Source organism: Cygnus olor, unplaced genomic scaffold (genome assembly GCF_009769625.2).
Source record: "Cygnus olor isolate bCygOlo1 unplaced genomic scaffold, bCygOlo1.pri.v2 scaffold_223_ctg1, whole genome shotgun sequence".
NCBI classification, from domain to species: Eukaryota; Metazoa; Chordata; class Aves; order Anseriformes; family Anatidae; genus Cygnus; species Cygnus olor.
In genome coordinates this window covers 1-13,009 of record NW_024429151.1, presented here as the reverse complement: position 1 = coordinate 13,009, position 13,009 = coordinate 1, and the positions used below count along the sequence as shown (strand labels likewise).

The 13,009-nt window shown below is 64.0% G+C and overlaps 1 protein-coding gene across 1 annotated transcript; it reads left to right on the top strand.

Moving 5' to 3' along the window:
• Nucleotides 1-741: 741 nt before the first annotated feature.
• On the top strand, nt 742-12,162 carry PPP1R37 (protein phosphatase 1 regulatory subunit 37; the record flags this gene model as incomplete). The annotated part of the gene is made up of 10 exons (XM_040543782.1): nt 742-969; nt 3,679-3,798; nt 6,482-6,632; nt 7,054-7,209; nt 8,700-8,812; nt 8,997-9,138; nt 9,266-9,432; nt 9,867-10,737; nt 11,138-11,225; nt 11,583-12,162. Coding segments are annotated over 9 exons (2,031 nt in total), but the record flags the coding sequence as incomplete, so codon positions are not given.
• Between the last annotated feature and the right edge of the window lie 847 nt (nt 12,163-13,009).

The window sequence follows — 13,009 nt, the reverse complement described above, 5'->3', positions numbered from 1 at the left end:
GGCCAACCAGCTTGCCCAAACAACCCCCAAATAAATCCCTTTTTGGGGCCCTGTTGTCGTCTTTTGAGCCAAACGCTTCCCGGCAGGATGTTTTCTTGGCTCCCCCATCTGGCCCCGCGCTGGGGGTGGGCGGTTCTGAGAAGACCCCGAGGGACGTGGGGGCCCTGTTACAAGGCGTAAATGCATCCTTACGCACCACGCCAAGCACCCTCAGCCTCTCCTGCTCGCCTCTACGCAGGGGGAAAGGGTTTGGGGTAAAGCAACATCCTCCGGGGACGTGCGTCACCGGCCGAAGGAAGCCAGCCACGATTTTCCAGAGCGTCCGCTGGGAAACGGGCAGAGAAATAAGCAAATAAAAGGCCCCGGGTCTTGGAAAAACGTTCTGGAGGCAGCTCGTACCTTTTACTTCCCTAAACCGAAAGGGGAGGAATTGGATTTGTGGGATTTAGTCTTGGCCGCGTGGTGCTTTTGTATGGCGAAAGGAATCGGGGCGCAGTGAGGGAGGGGCTGAAGCGGGCGAGGGGCTGGCTCGTTCGGAAAAGAGCCGCAGAAATCCCGGTTTGGGTGAAAAAACAGCGTCCTGGTGGCTCACGGCTGGACGGGATGAGGGCTGGGGGGGGGCTCCCGTGCTGGTTTTTGGGTGGATTTCCACCTTGCCTTGTGCTGGAGCCTGCCCCGGGCTGGGAGGCGAAGATGAATGAATTCCCACGCGGGCACAGCGGGTCTGACGGCGGGCTCTGAATTCCCCCCCCGGCTGGGTTTTGGGGGGGGGGGCGGCTCTGGGCACGGGGAGGAGAAATTCGCCTTTGCGCGCGCCCCGTCCGCGCCGACAGCTCCAAACCCACCTCGTTTTGTTTTCCTGCCCCAGGGGAGAAGCTGGATTACAAGGCCTGCGAGGCCCTGGAGGAAATTTTCAAGCGGGTCCAGTTCAAAATTGTTGACTTGGAGCAAACGAGCCTGGATGAAGACGTAAGTGGCCGGACCTCTGCCGGCTCCTCGTTCCCAGTTCAGTTTAGCAAAAACCTTTTGGGGTTTCCAGCACCTTCCGGGCTCTGATCTTTGTGGGGTGGTGCCCCGTGCCCATCCCCTTCGTATCCGCGCCCTCCTTTGGCTCTGTGCGTGCAGCATTTGCTGCTCCAAACCCGACCATTTGAGCACTCTGGGTTTAAAACCCAAGGAAAGGGTTAAAAAGCCTTTTTTTTTTTGGGGGGGGGCATGGCTCACCGCACCCCTGTGGCTGTCAGAGCTGCTCCACCGCTGTGGGTATCGAATAAAGCAGAGCAGAACCCATCACGGGGCCCGGCTTGTCCCCAGCTGCCTGTCCCCTGCCTGCCCTGCTCCTCTCGGACCCGTGGCTCCCCGTGCCCTGGTTTTTTGTTGTTTTTTTTTTTTTCCCTAAGTCAAAGTTTGGTTTCTCCATCCCACCCCATCCCCATCCCGCTGCCAGCTCTGGAGCGTCCCCTCGCTTCGTGTGTCCTCCCCTTGCCATCCATCCCCATCCCACCCCCGCCTCCAGAGCTGCGCTGCCGCGTCCCCTTGGTGCTTTTTTTTTTCCCCTTTTTCCCCCTTTTTTCCTCCCCCCCCCCCCCCCAACTCTTCAGCAAGGCCCCGTGGCATCCGACCGGGAGAGGTTAAGGGGGGAAATCGTGGCCGCGGCTGCGCTCGGCATCGGTTTCCCACCGACCCCGGCGCGTCCCGGCGCTGTGCCCACGCTCTGGGTCCCCCGTGACGTGCCCAGTGGGGCAGGAGGAGGCCGTTTTTGGGGGACAGAGCTGTCCCCAAGCGGGGTGCAGCCCGGGTGATGAGCTGGGGGCCCCCCTGGGGCTGTCAGCCGGCGCTGCGCCTCCCGCCCGGCCTCGTTACCTGGGACTGGGATCCCGCAGGGTGCCCCAAGCTCATCCCTTGCCTCCGGGAGCACCGGCAGGGGTTTTGCACCTTTCCCTTCCAGCAGCACCCACGGGTGCCTGCCTGGTGCCGGATTTTGACCCCGCTCCCAGCTCCCTCCCCCGAAAATCCTTCCTTTTATTCGCCCAAGCGAGCCCGAACCCTCCCCGGCTCCTCCCCGCCGCGCGCTCCTCCTAACCCCGCTGCAGGAAAGATGAATTCCACCTCAACTATGGTGTGGGAGGGAGGTTTGGGAGCCCAGCCCTCACCGGGAGCTCGTTCAGGGACAGAACCGCGCTCGTCCCCGTACCAAAAGGGCTGATTCACGCCGCGTCAGCCGGCTCCGTGCCGCGGCACGCCGGCCCCTGACTCACCCGGCGGCCGACGAGCGCGCCCGGATTCCCCTCGTCGCTTCCCGCGGCGCGAAGCCCTGCTGTTCCCCGAGGACCTGTTCTCTGCCTGCGCCTCGTGCTGCCGTTTTCCAGTCCTCCAGGTCTCTCCGCATACTTTTTTTTTTTTTTTTTTTTACTGGAAGCCTCGCAGCAAGCGCTTCGTGGCTCTGCCCAGCGCACGTTTCGTCTTGTCTCGCCCGAAGATGCTCGTTATGTAATTAAGCAAATTGGCCCCCTGCTGCTGCGGCGAGCTCCGGACGCTTGACAGGCGCAGGTCCTGCTCTGCCCAGCCCTTTCACTCCTAGCCCTGGCTGCAGGCCCCGGCTTTTGTACGTTTTTGCTGGGATTGCCCCAGAAATCGCCCTGCAAATGGCAGCGTCACGCCTGGGTAACCCCGCAGGGAACGTCCCTGCCGTGGGATCAAATCTCCCAGGAAAATGTTTTCCCGTGTCCCCGGGAGCACGCGCTCGGGTGCCTAGACGTCCTCGGTGCCTTGCTCCGGCCACGTTTCCTTCCCCTCCTGGTGCCAAGGGGTGCCAGGACGGGGGCTGAATCCCCGCTGGGCTTCAAAGCCCCGCGTCGCTAAATCCCCCCGCAGCCCGAAGAGCGAGGATCTCAGAGGAAACCCGACTTCTTCCCACTTCTGCCAGCTCCCCCAGGGTGAACCTCGCGGGGCCGAGCACGCCCGACGGCCTCCAGCGACACAACCCAAAGCCTTGCCTTCTGCCCCCGGGGCAGCAGATCTGCAGAGAGCCCCCAGCAGGAGTTTGTTCCCCCCTTGGGGGGACGCGGTGGCATCGGCTGCCTGCGGGGGATCCCCGACCTCGTCTGCGAGAGCGATTCGGGACTTAATGCCCCAAAGGTTACAGTGTGGGAGGCGTCTGGAGGAGACAGGACGGCTCAAACCGAGCTGCTTGTGCCCCAGCGCAGCAAAACCACCTTTACCCCTTCTCCAGACCTCTTTTACCCCTTCTCCAGACCTCTTTTACCCCTCCTCCAGACCTCTTTTACCCCTTCTCCTCCAAACCTTCTCCTCGAAACCTCCTTTCCCCCTTTTCCTCCAAGCCTCCTTTTCCCCTTCTCCAAACCAACAGGGGCGATTGTGCCCTGCAAAACCCCACGGCCCCTTGCTCCAAGGTGCCTGCGCCAACATTTCTGCCCGAAGGCAGCTTTGCCGTCCCTGCCACTTCCCAGCAGCGCCCGGGTTTGCAAAATAGGAGGGGAAAAAGAGAAAAACGGGGACAAAAAACAGGGTGCAGCACTGGGCGTTCCAAGCACGGCCACAGCGATGCTCCGCGCGTCCCTCCCGCCTGAGAGGAGGAGGCCTGGCCACAGATCATATCTATTTTTTTAACCTTTTATCCCCTTTTAACGCCGCTTTTCTTGTGCCTTCGTTTTGCAGGGCGCCTCGGCGCTGTTCGACATGATCGAGTACTACGAGTCGGCCACGCACCTCAACATCTCCTTCAACAAGCACATCGGCACGCGGGGCTGGCAGGCGGCCGCGCACATGATGAGGAAGGTTCGTGCTCGCTCCCCGCCGGCGTTGGCACACGTTTTAAACGCATAAAACACCGGGGGCTGCCCACGGGGCTTTACCCGTGGGTAGGGGCTGGCTCCAAGCAAAATGTCAGTGGCCAGAGCATGCAGGTGGTCATTCCGCCCTCTGGGAAGAGCTGAATTCCAAAAAGGCCCCCCCGTCAAACCCAAAAGGCCCCCCCGTCAAACCCAAAGGGTCCCCCCCATCAAACCCAAAAGGCCCCCCCGTCAAACCCAAAAGGTCCCCCCGTCAAACCCAAAAGGTTCCTCCCGTCAAACCCAAAAGGTTCCCCCGTCAAACCCAAAAGGTCCCCCCCGTCAAACCCAAAAGGCCCCCCCGTCAAACCCAAAGGGTCCCCCCCGTCAAACCCAAAAGGTCCCCCCCATCAAACCCAAAAGGTCCCCCCGTCAAACCCAAAAGGTTCCCCCGTCAAACCCAAAAGGTTCCCCCGTCAAACCCAAAAGGTCCCCCCCGTCAAACCCAAAAGGTCCCCCCCGTCAAACCCAAAAGGTCCCCCCGTCAAACCCAAAAGGTTCCCCCGTCAAACCCAAAAGGTTCCCCCCGTCAAACCCAAAAGGTTCCCCCGTCAAACCCAAAAGGTTCCCCCGTCAAACCCAAAAGGTCCCCCCCCGTCAAACCCAAAAGGTCCCCCCCCGTCAAACCCAAAAGGACCCCCGGCAAACCCAAAAGGCCCCCCCGTCAAACCCAAAAGGTTCCCCCGTCAAACCCAAAAGGTTCCCCCCCGTCAAACCCAAAAGGTTCCCCCCGTCAAACCCAAAAGGTCCCCCCCGTCAAACCCAAAAGGACCCCCGGCAAACCCAAAAGGCCCCCCCGTCAAACCCAAAAGGTCCCCCCCCCCGTCAAACCCAAAAGGTTCCCCCGTCAAACCCAAAAGGTTCCCCCCGTCAAACCCAAAAGGCCCCCCCGTCAAATCCCAAAGTTCCCCATATGGAAAATAGCCATGGCCTCCCCAAAATATTAGCTAGGTTTTGTAAACCCAAACACCAACTTTGTCCAGGTTTGTCCGTTGATGAAGGGGAGACCCCTGGCCCCCTGCCCTGGCCCCCTGCAGCACTCGGAGCGTGGATCTGAAATTTAGCACGGAGAATTCTTTATCACCACGCGTGATGTCCTCCAAATAGAGGCACTGCTCTGTCTACACACACTTCCAGCCACCGAAGGTGGAACTTCTCCTGTTTTCCTCTTCTCCCACCTTCCAGTTTCCCCGTTGCAGGTCCGTCTTTCACCTCCAGGCAGACAGAGGTCATAAAATCCCCGAGCTCGGGCGTTCTTGTAGCCTCCCCAGGTACACGGCGTCCATCAGCCACGTGCCCGCTGTGCTCAGCAGGGCTGTCGCTCCCCGGCTGCTCAAAGCTGCCCCCAGACAGAGCCGGGGGCTCTTTTTCACCCCGCGGATCTTCGTTACCGTCGGTCATTTCGATCCGGTGCTCAGCGGGCCCCGCGCAGCGCCAGCAAGCAGCGCCGTGCCGCGGGGCGGTTCTGGCCTTTTGCTTTGTGCCAGCGCGGGGAGGAAGCGTGGCATCTACGGGAACGGTCCTGGCACGTCCTTCCCCGGGTTAAAAACACGGCACGGGGCTGTCCTGCGGAGTTAGGACACCGATTTGTGGGCGTTTTGAGCGTTTTGGTGCCAAGCACCGAGACCTTGAAAGCGCAGAGCAGCGCGGGCTGTCCTTCGGTGCGTGCTCGCAGCGTCGGCCTCTGGATCCGGGCACCCATTACCCTTGCAGCAGGGTGCCTGGCGCCGGCGCTGAGCTCAGCAGCTCCCATTAACCTCATTGCTCAGCACCCGGATCCGCTCGGCGAGCCCACACGTTGCACGGGCACGGGGCGGAGCGGGGCTGCCGGGCTCGTGGCGCGGCGCGCAGCCACCCTCCGACGGCAGCAGCGAGATCCCAGCCCGCTGATCTGGGCACGGGGCTGTTTTGGGACGTTTCACAACTTCGATTTGGAGGCCTGCCATGGAAGCCGGTCCCGGCAGCGGCCCCTCGGGGTGCGCACGGGGTCCGATCCTGCCCAAACCTTTTGGAAGCCGGGCGCTGCCCGGGGTGCGAGCGGCTCGGGGCGTCTGGGGGAGTTTAGGAAGGGAATAAAGCTCCTAATGGGAAGGGGAAGCTGGTGGCAAGAACCCCCCCCCCCCAGCTCCTCTCCTGCTGCTTTTGTCGTCTGCCCCTCGCTGTAAAGCAGCCAGCGGAGCTCCAGAGGGGATGGGCTCAGCCCCTGGGCAGCTCGTGGCCACGTGGAGGGGCGTGCAGAGGCAGAAAGCCCTAAAAAAGCCATAAAAGCGACAGGTACACAGCCAGAAATGATCGGTAAAGGGGCTGCTGGGGTGGCTGTGCCGGAATCGGGCCCGGCCGCAGGTCCCGTGCCTGGCGGGATCCCTCGCGGCGCCGCGCCAGCTTATCGGGGTGCTCCCTTCTGGCTCCTCGCCCCTTATCTGCAGCCCGCGGGGGTGCCCCGAAAACACGATTTGGGCCCGCGGGCTCTTATCAGGGCAGCCCACCGGGCGCTTGCTGCCGTGCCGCCGTCGGGAGGTTCCCCCCCTCCCTGCCCCGACAGCACCGAGGACCGCGACCCCCTTAACCGGGGTGCTTCCGAGGGTGCTGCGCGTGCGCTAAACCCCCTGCCCCTCGTCTTTTCCCCGCAGACGAACTGCCTGCAGTACCTGGACGCCCGCAACACGCCCCTGCTGGACCACTCGGCCCCCTTCGTGGCCCGCGCCCTGCGCATCAGCAGCAGCCTGGTGGTGCTGCACCTGGAGAACGCCAGCCTCTCGGGGCGCCCCCTCATGCTGCTGGGTGAGTGGCGGCCACCCCAAAACCCCCCGGGGACCCCGCCGGGGGAGAGGGCGGAGGCCGGTGCTGGGCGGCCCCGTCGTTAAGCTAATGAATTAGGAGTAAGTCACCACCCGGGCTTAAGCTGACGGAGGCGTCGTGATGGCAGGGAAAAACGTTTCTGGGCTTTAATTGCTCGTTAGGGCAGCCCAACTGGGAAAACGACCGCAAGCACACGTGCTGCCGGCGCCGACCCCCTCCGAAAGCCAAAACACGCCGGGGGGGAGAATTTTTAAAGGTTTTTAGCCCTCGTTCAGCTGCATGGGATCGGAGCGCCTCTCACCTCTTGTCTGCAGTGGTTTTTTTTTTTTGGGGGGGGGGATAAAACGAGCACGAGTGCTTTTTACCTGCTAAATGTGAGCCCTCTCCGTCGTCTGCCGTCCAGCCACGGCGCTGAAGATGAACATGAACCTGCGCGAGCTGTACCTGGCCGACAACAAGCTGAACGGGCTGCAGGACTCGGCGCAGCTCGGCAACCTCCTGAAGTTCAACTGCTACATCCAGATCCTCGACCTGAGGAACAACCACATCCTCGACTCAGGTCAGGCTCCTTCCGCCTCCGTGGAGCCGCTCGGGCGATTCGGCCGCGCGCAAGGAGGAGGAAAAAACTCCCGGGTTGTGGCCCGGGGGAGAAAAGAGAAGAGAATTTCCCTTCCCTGCCCAGTTTCTCACCAAGCTGCGGCCCTTTGGGCGCTTTGTGGCGGCTTTTTGGGGTTAACCAAAGCGAACGGAGACGCCGAGGTGGCGTCCCTCGTGCCAAGGGTCCTGACCCTGCTGCCTGCCCTGAGCCGCAGCCGCACGGGGGAGATCTCTCTGCCCTCTGCCTGCCCTTCCCCGATTCCCCCTGCTTTCACCCCAAATTTAATCCTGCGTGCTGCCGAACCCCCCCCCCCCCCCCCAAAAGGCAGAGCCACAACAAAAGCAGGGCGCCGAGCAGCTTAAACCTTTGGGAAGGGTCAAAACCCGGCGGCGTGCGAGGCTGCTCGGGCCTCCAGCTGGTTTTCCTCCAGCTCCAAGCTGGTTTTTCTCCTCTCCGTCCCACTCACCGCGGACGAACGGGGAGGCCAGATCTGATATCGAAACAGGGATTGCGAAACGCTCCCACCCCGGGCTCCGACACCAACTAATTCTAGGTGTGGGCACCTCCCGGCGGAGCAGCCGGCGGCGCGATTGCCGCTCCGGGCGCCGCGCGTGGCCCTCGTGGGCACGGAGGCAGCCCAGCGTGCCTGAGTCGGACGCGGCCGGTGCTGGTGTGGACACCCGTGCTTCCGGACGGGTCCCACCCTAAGGTGCAAATATTAATTTGCCCGCCTCGCAGGTCAGCTGGCACGGCTCGTGCGTCTCTGGGCACTGAATAATCGCGAGCGGCGCTGGGCTCTCTACGTGTCCGGCGTCACCCGCGAGGTGTTGCTGCGGGCTCCTGCGGCGTTGTTTGCCTGGGGATTCGACGTGCTTATCAAAATAAATATGTTTACAGCAACTGGAAGCGGCACCGGCCCTCGGCCCGGGCAGAATCAGGCCAGCCAGCCTTACTCATCGTCCCGTGGGCTGCCTCTTCCTGCGCTTCTCTCCCGTCTCCGTGCGGGCGCGGGGGCAAATCCCAGCCCCCCTGCTCAGGCACCGTGCCCTCCAAGCTCCATCCCGTGCGTTTTTTTCCCCCCATTTCAGAGGCTAGCACTGATTTAGCGTGTACACCGAGAGCTTAATTGCCTGCCTGTGTGTTTGCCGTGCAGCAGCCGCGGGTTTTGCCCGGCCCCGAGGCTCGGCGGGGTTCGGAAGCACTGCCCACACCGAGCCCCCCTTCCTGGGACGTGGGGCGCAAATCCCCCCCCGTGCCCGTGTCCCGCTCTGCACAGCGGCTGATTTAAGCCACGTTTTCCCCTCTGGGGGGGGGGGGGTCTCCCAGCCCCGTCGAGCGAAGAGCAAAGCCGGAAGAGCTCCGATAAAACCCGCTGGTGTCGGGGCGGTGCGACCGGGGGCAGACCACCTCGGAAAGCCCCAAATCCTCACCGCCCGCTGCCGTTCCTCCAGGCTTGGCGTACATCTGCGAGGGGCTGAAGGAGCAGCGCAAAGGGCTGGTCACCCTGGTGCTGTGGAACAACCAGCTGACTCACTCGGGCATGGCGTACCTGGGGATGACGCTGGTGAGTGCGCCCGGCCGGAGGCTTCCTCGCCCTCATCCCCCTCCTCTGTCCCCGTTTCCTCCGTCCCACCGCCTCGCCGTGCCTCCCCGCCGTCCCTTTCCCCCCCCACCCCGTGCTTCGGCTCCTCGCTGAGCTTCGGGACGGACCCAGCTGGAGCCTCTTTCCCCCCCCCCACCGCCCGCAGCCTCACGCCCAGAGCCTGGAGACCCTGAACCTGGGCCACAACCCCATCGGCAACGAGGGCGTCCGCAACCTGAAGAACGGCCTCATCGGGAACCGCTCCGTCCTGCGCCTCGGCTTGGCTTCCACCAAGCTGACCTGCGAAGGTGGGCCCTCCTTCGTGGCGGACGCCTCGGTCTGCCCCCCGAAAAACGCCTTTTTTCGGGGTCCGGCGGAGGCGACCGTGCCCCCGGGGCGTCCTCCCCTCACTGGCGGCCGTCGCGTCCCCCGCAGGTGCCGTGGCGGTGGCGGAATTCATCGCGGAGAGCCCGCGGCTGCTGCGCCTCGACCTGCGGGAGAACGAGATCAAAACGGGCGGCCTCATGGCGCTGTCGCTGGCCCTCAAGGTCAACCACTCGCTGCTGCGCCTCGACCTGGACCGGGAGCCCAAGAAGGAGTCCGTAAGTCCCCGGCCCTTCGGCCTCCGAGACGGAAACGGCGATGGCTTCGAGGAGAAACCCCCCCCCCCGCCCCGGGAGCTCGATTTTGGGGCGGTTTGGGTGTTTTGTGGGGAAAGGCTGGTCCTGTCTAGCAGGAGGGGAGGAAAAAAGCCCGGTTAAGGTGTCGACGCGGCCTCCTGCTTGGAAAGCTTCATGGCCTCGACGCTGTAAGCCAAAGGGGCTCTGGCTTTAAGGCTGCCCATCGCTGCTGCGGGGCCCTGCTCGAGCAGGGTTGGTTCTCGCTCTTCCCACGTCTCGTTGTCGCTCCGGGTGGCCGGAGAGCTCGCGCCTGGCCTGAGACACGAACGGCGGGGCTGGGTGTCCCCGGGCTGCTGCTGGAGGAACGCTTCCAGCTCCCGTTTCTCCGCTCACCGACCCTTCCTCTCCGCCCGCAGGTGAAGAGTTTCATCGAAACGCAGAAGGCTCTCCTCGCCGAAATCCAGAACGGCTGCAAGCGCAACTTCATCCTGGCCAAAGAGAAGGAGGAGAAGGAGCAGAAGCTGCAGCAGTCGGCCTCCATGCCCGAAATCACCGTCACGGAGGCCCTGGAGGAAGGCCCCGGGGAGGACGACAGCGCGGCCTCCACCCCGGAGGAGGGCGAAGAGGCCGGGGAGGGCCCCGTGTCCTCGGAGAACGGCGACGCGGAGCCGGCGGAGGACGGCGACGACCGCGACGGCGCCACGGACTCCGACTCGGACACGGATGAGGAGGAGGAGGACGCGGGGTTGGCGACGAAGGACTTGAGCCAAGCGCGGGGACAAAACGATTCCGGCGGCGCCGCCGCGGCGTCCCCGCAGCAGGCGAGGGCCGGGCGCGATGCCGAGGCACCGCAGCACGCCGCCGGCGCGGGGAGCCCCTCCGCGTCCCCCCAGGGGAACGAGCGGAGGATTTCGGTCTCCAGCCCCGGGCGAGGCCATAAAATCTTTGTGGTGACGCGCGTGGAGAGCCTGCCGGAGCGAGCGGCCGCCACCGCGTGCCCGCGGGAGGACGGGGACGGCCCCGCCGCCAAACCCGCCGAGCCCCCGGCCCCGACGCCGGCCTCCGAGTCCCCACTGCGGGACCCGCGGGCGAACGGGGCGGCTCCGGCCTCCGCCACCGGCGTGGACGCGGCGCCGAGCCCCGAGGAGCGCGGCAACCCCGCGCCCTGCGAGAGCCAGGCCCGCGACGCCGCCCTCCCCAACGGGCTGAAGACGGATTTCGCGCGGGCGCTGCCCGACGTCTCTCCGGAGGGCGACGGGAAAGCGGGGAGCTGCGCGGCCGAGCACGGTAAGAGCCCCCGGCCCCGTTCCCCAAACGCCCCCGGGGGGGTCCAGAGCCCTTTCCCCGTGCCGGGGTCCTTCGAATCATCCGCTGTGAGCCCCAGCGTCGTCCCCGGGTGCAGCGGTGCGATGCTCCGGGGCTTTTCCCGTGGGAATTCGGAGCCCGCCGTGACTCTGCCCTTCAGAGCCCGGCAGTGCTTTGAAAAGCCGTTTAATTAGGCTCGTGGACGCGCCGGAATTAAGGATAGCTGCAGGGAAGCTCCGAGCTCCGAGCCTCCCGGGCGCGTTTGGCAGCGCGGCGCCTTCCCTTGATGTGGTTCGGGGGGGGGGGGGGGGGCAGCTCCTCGCTGGGCACCCCCGGAGGTGGCGCGGGGGCAGCGGAGGGACCGGCGGCCGTTTGCTTTCAGAGCTGAGCTGCTCCAAGAACGAGAAGGAGCTGGAGGAGCTGCTCCTCGAGGCCAGCCAGGACACCGGGCAGGAGCCGCTGTGACGCAGGTGAGGGGGGCTCGGGGGGTCAGGATCCGGCCCCGAAGCGAATGGGGGCGCGAGCTGGGGGGTCCCAAACGAGCTGGGGGGTCCGAAAGGAGCTGGGGGGGTCCCAAACGGTCTGGGGGTCCCAAACGAGCTGGGGGGTCCCAAACGAGCTGGGGGTCCCAAAGGAGCTGGGGGGGTCCCAAATGGTCTGGGGGTCCCAAACGAGCTGGGGGGTCCCAAACGAGCTGGGGGTCCCAAAGGAGCTGGGGGGGTCCCAAATGGTCTGGGGGTCCCAAATGAGCTGGGGGGTCCCAAAGGAGCTGGGGGTCCCAAACGAGCTGGGGGGTCCCAAAGCGCCGCTCCCCCCCTCTCTTACAGACCCCACATCCGGGAGGCTGCGGCCGGCGCCCGCGTCGCTTCGTTCTCTTCCCGCTCCGCACGATCCCGAACCTCGGGCTCCAGGACGAGGGTCGCTTCCCCCCCCGCGCCCCCCGCTGCCGCTGCCCCCCTCCCGGCCGCTCTCCCCGCTCCTTCCCCGGAGCAGAGCCCGCAGCGGGGCCGGGGGGGTGCCGGCCGCACACTACAGGGCCCGGGGACGCCGCGCGCGCCCCCGCCGCCGTCCGCGGAGGAGCCCGTGTCACCAGACGAGCTGCCCAGGACAGGCTGCCTCCGCAGCCACAATGGTTATTTATTTTAAAATTCCTTTTTTTTTGTTTTGTTTTGTTTTGTTTTGTTTTGTTTTGTTTCGGTATCTATTTATCGTGAGCTGCAAAGCACCGGGTGGGGATTTAGAGGACGATGTAGATTTAATTCCTCCTAGGCTAACCTTGCAACCTCTCTGAGCTGCTCCTGGCCTGCAAAAAAAAAAAAAAAAAAAAAAAAAACTCTGCTGGAAAATGAAAAAAAAAAAAAAAGGAAAAAAAAAAAGGAAAAAAAAAAGAAAGAAAACACACAAAAATAGGGCACCGCTCGCGGCCGCGGGGAGAGGAGCTGGGCCGCCGCGTCCCTGCCCCTGCCCTCCTCGCGCCGGGAGCGGCGCTGGCTTTTCTCAGGGGCCGGCGGGGGGGGGAAACGCGCGGGGCTTGGATATATATATATTTTTTTTTTTCTGAAAAGTGCAATAAATCTATCAGGGAGCCGAGGGCGCGGGCCGGGGCGGGCATCGCGCGCGTCGGGCGCCCGGGCTGGCGGGGAGCTGCGCGGTAACACTACGTCCGGGGCCGGCGGTCGGTTGGCTCGCGTTGGTCGTTTCTTTCCGTCGTGTATTTTTGTTAACACTGTTTTCTATTAAACGAGAACCGCATTCGTCACCCGCGCCTCCCGCCTGCTGCCTGCGGCGTCCGGGTCGGGGCGAAATCCCCAAATTCGGGGGGGGGGGGGGGGGGGGTTTGGGGGAGAAATGGGGGTGAGGTGGGAGAGAAACGTGCCCAAACCCTGGGGCTTTGCCCTTGTCCCCTTCCCGTGTCCCGGCGGGGAGCAGAGCGGCTCGGCACCGCTTTGGGCTGATTTCCCAGGGAATCGGGACCGGCACCAGTGTTAGCAGCTTGGCACCACTTTGGGCTGATTTCCCAAGGAATCGGGACCGGCACCAACGTCAGCGGCTCGGCACCACTTTGGGCTGATTTCCCAAGGAATCGGGACCGGCACCAACGTCACCACTTGTCCTTTAGGGCGACTCCTTGGGGCCGGTCCCCGCTCTGCCCAGCCTGGAGCTCACCGGCTGCATTTTACCACGTTTTGGGTTTTTTTTTTGTGGTGCCCTGCCATAACTAAAGGCTTTCCCCGTTGCCTCGGCGCAGGCTCTG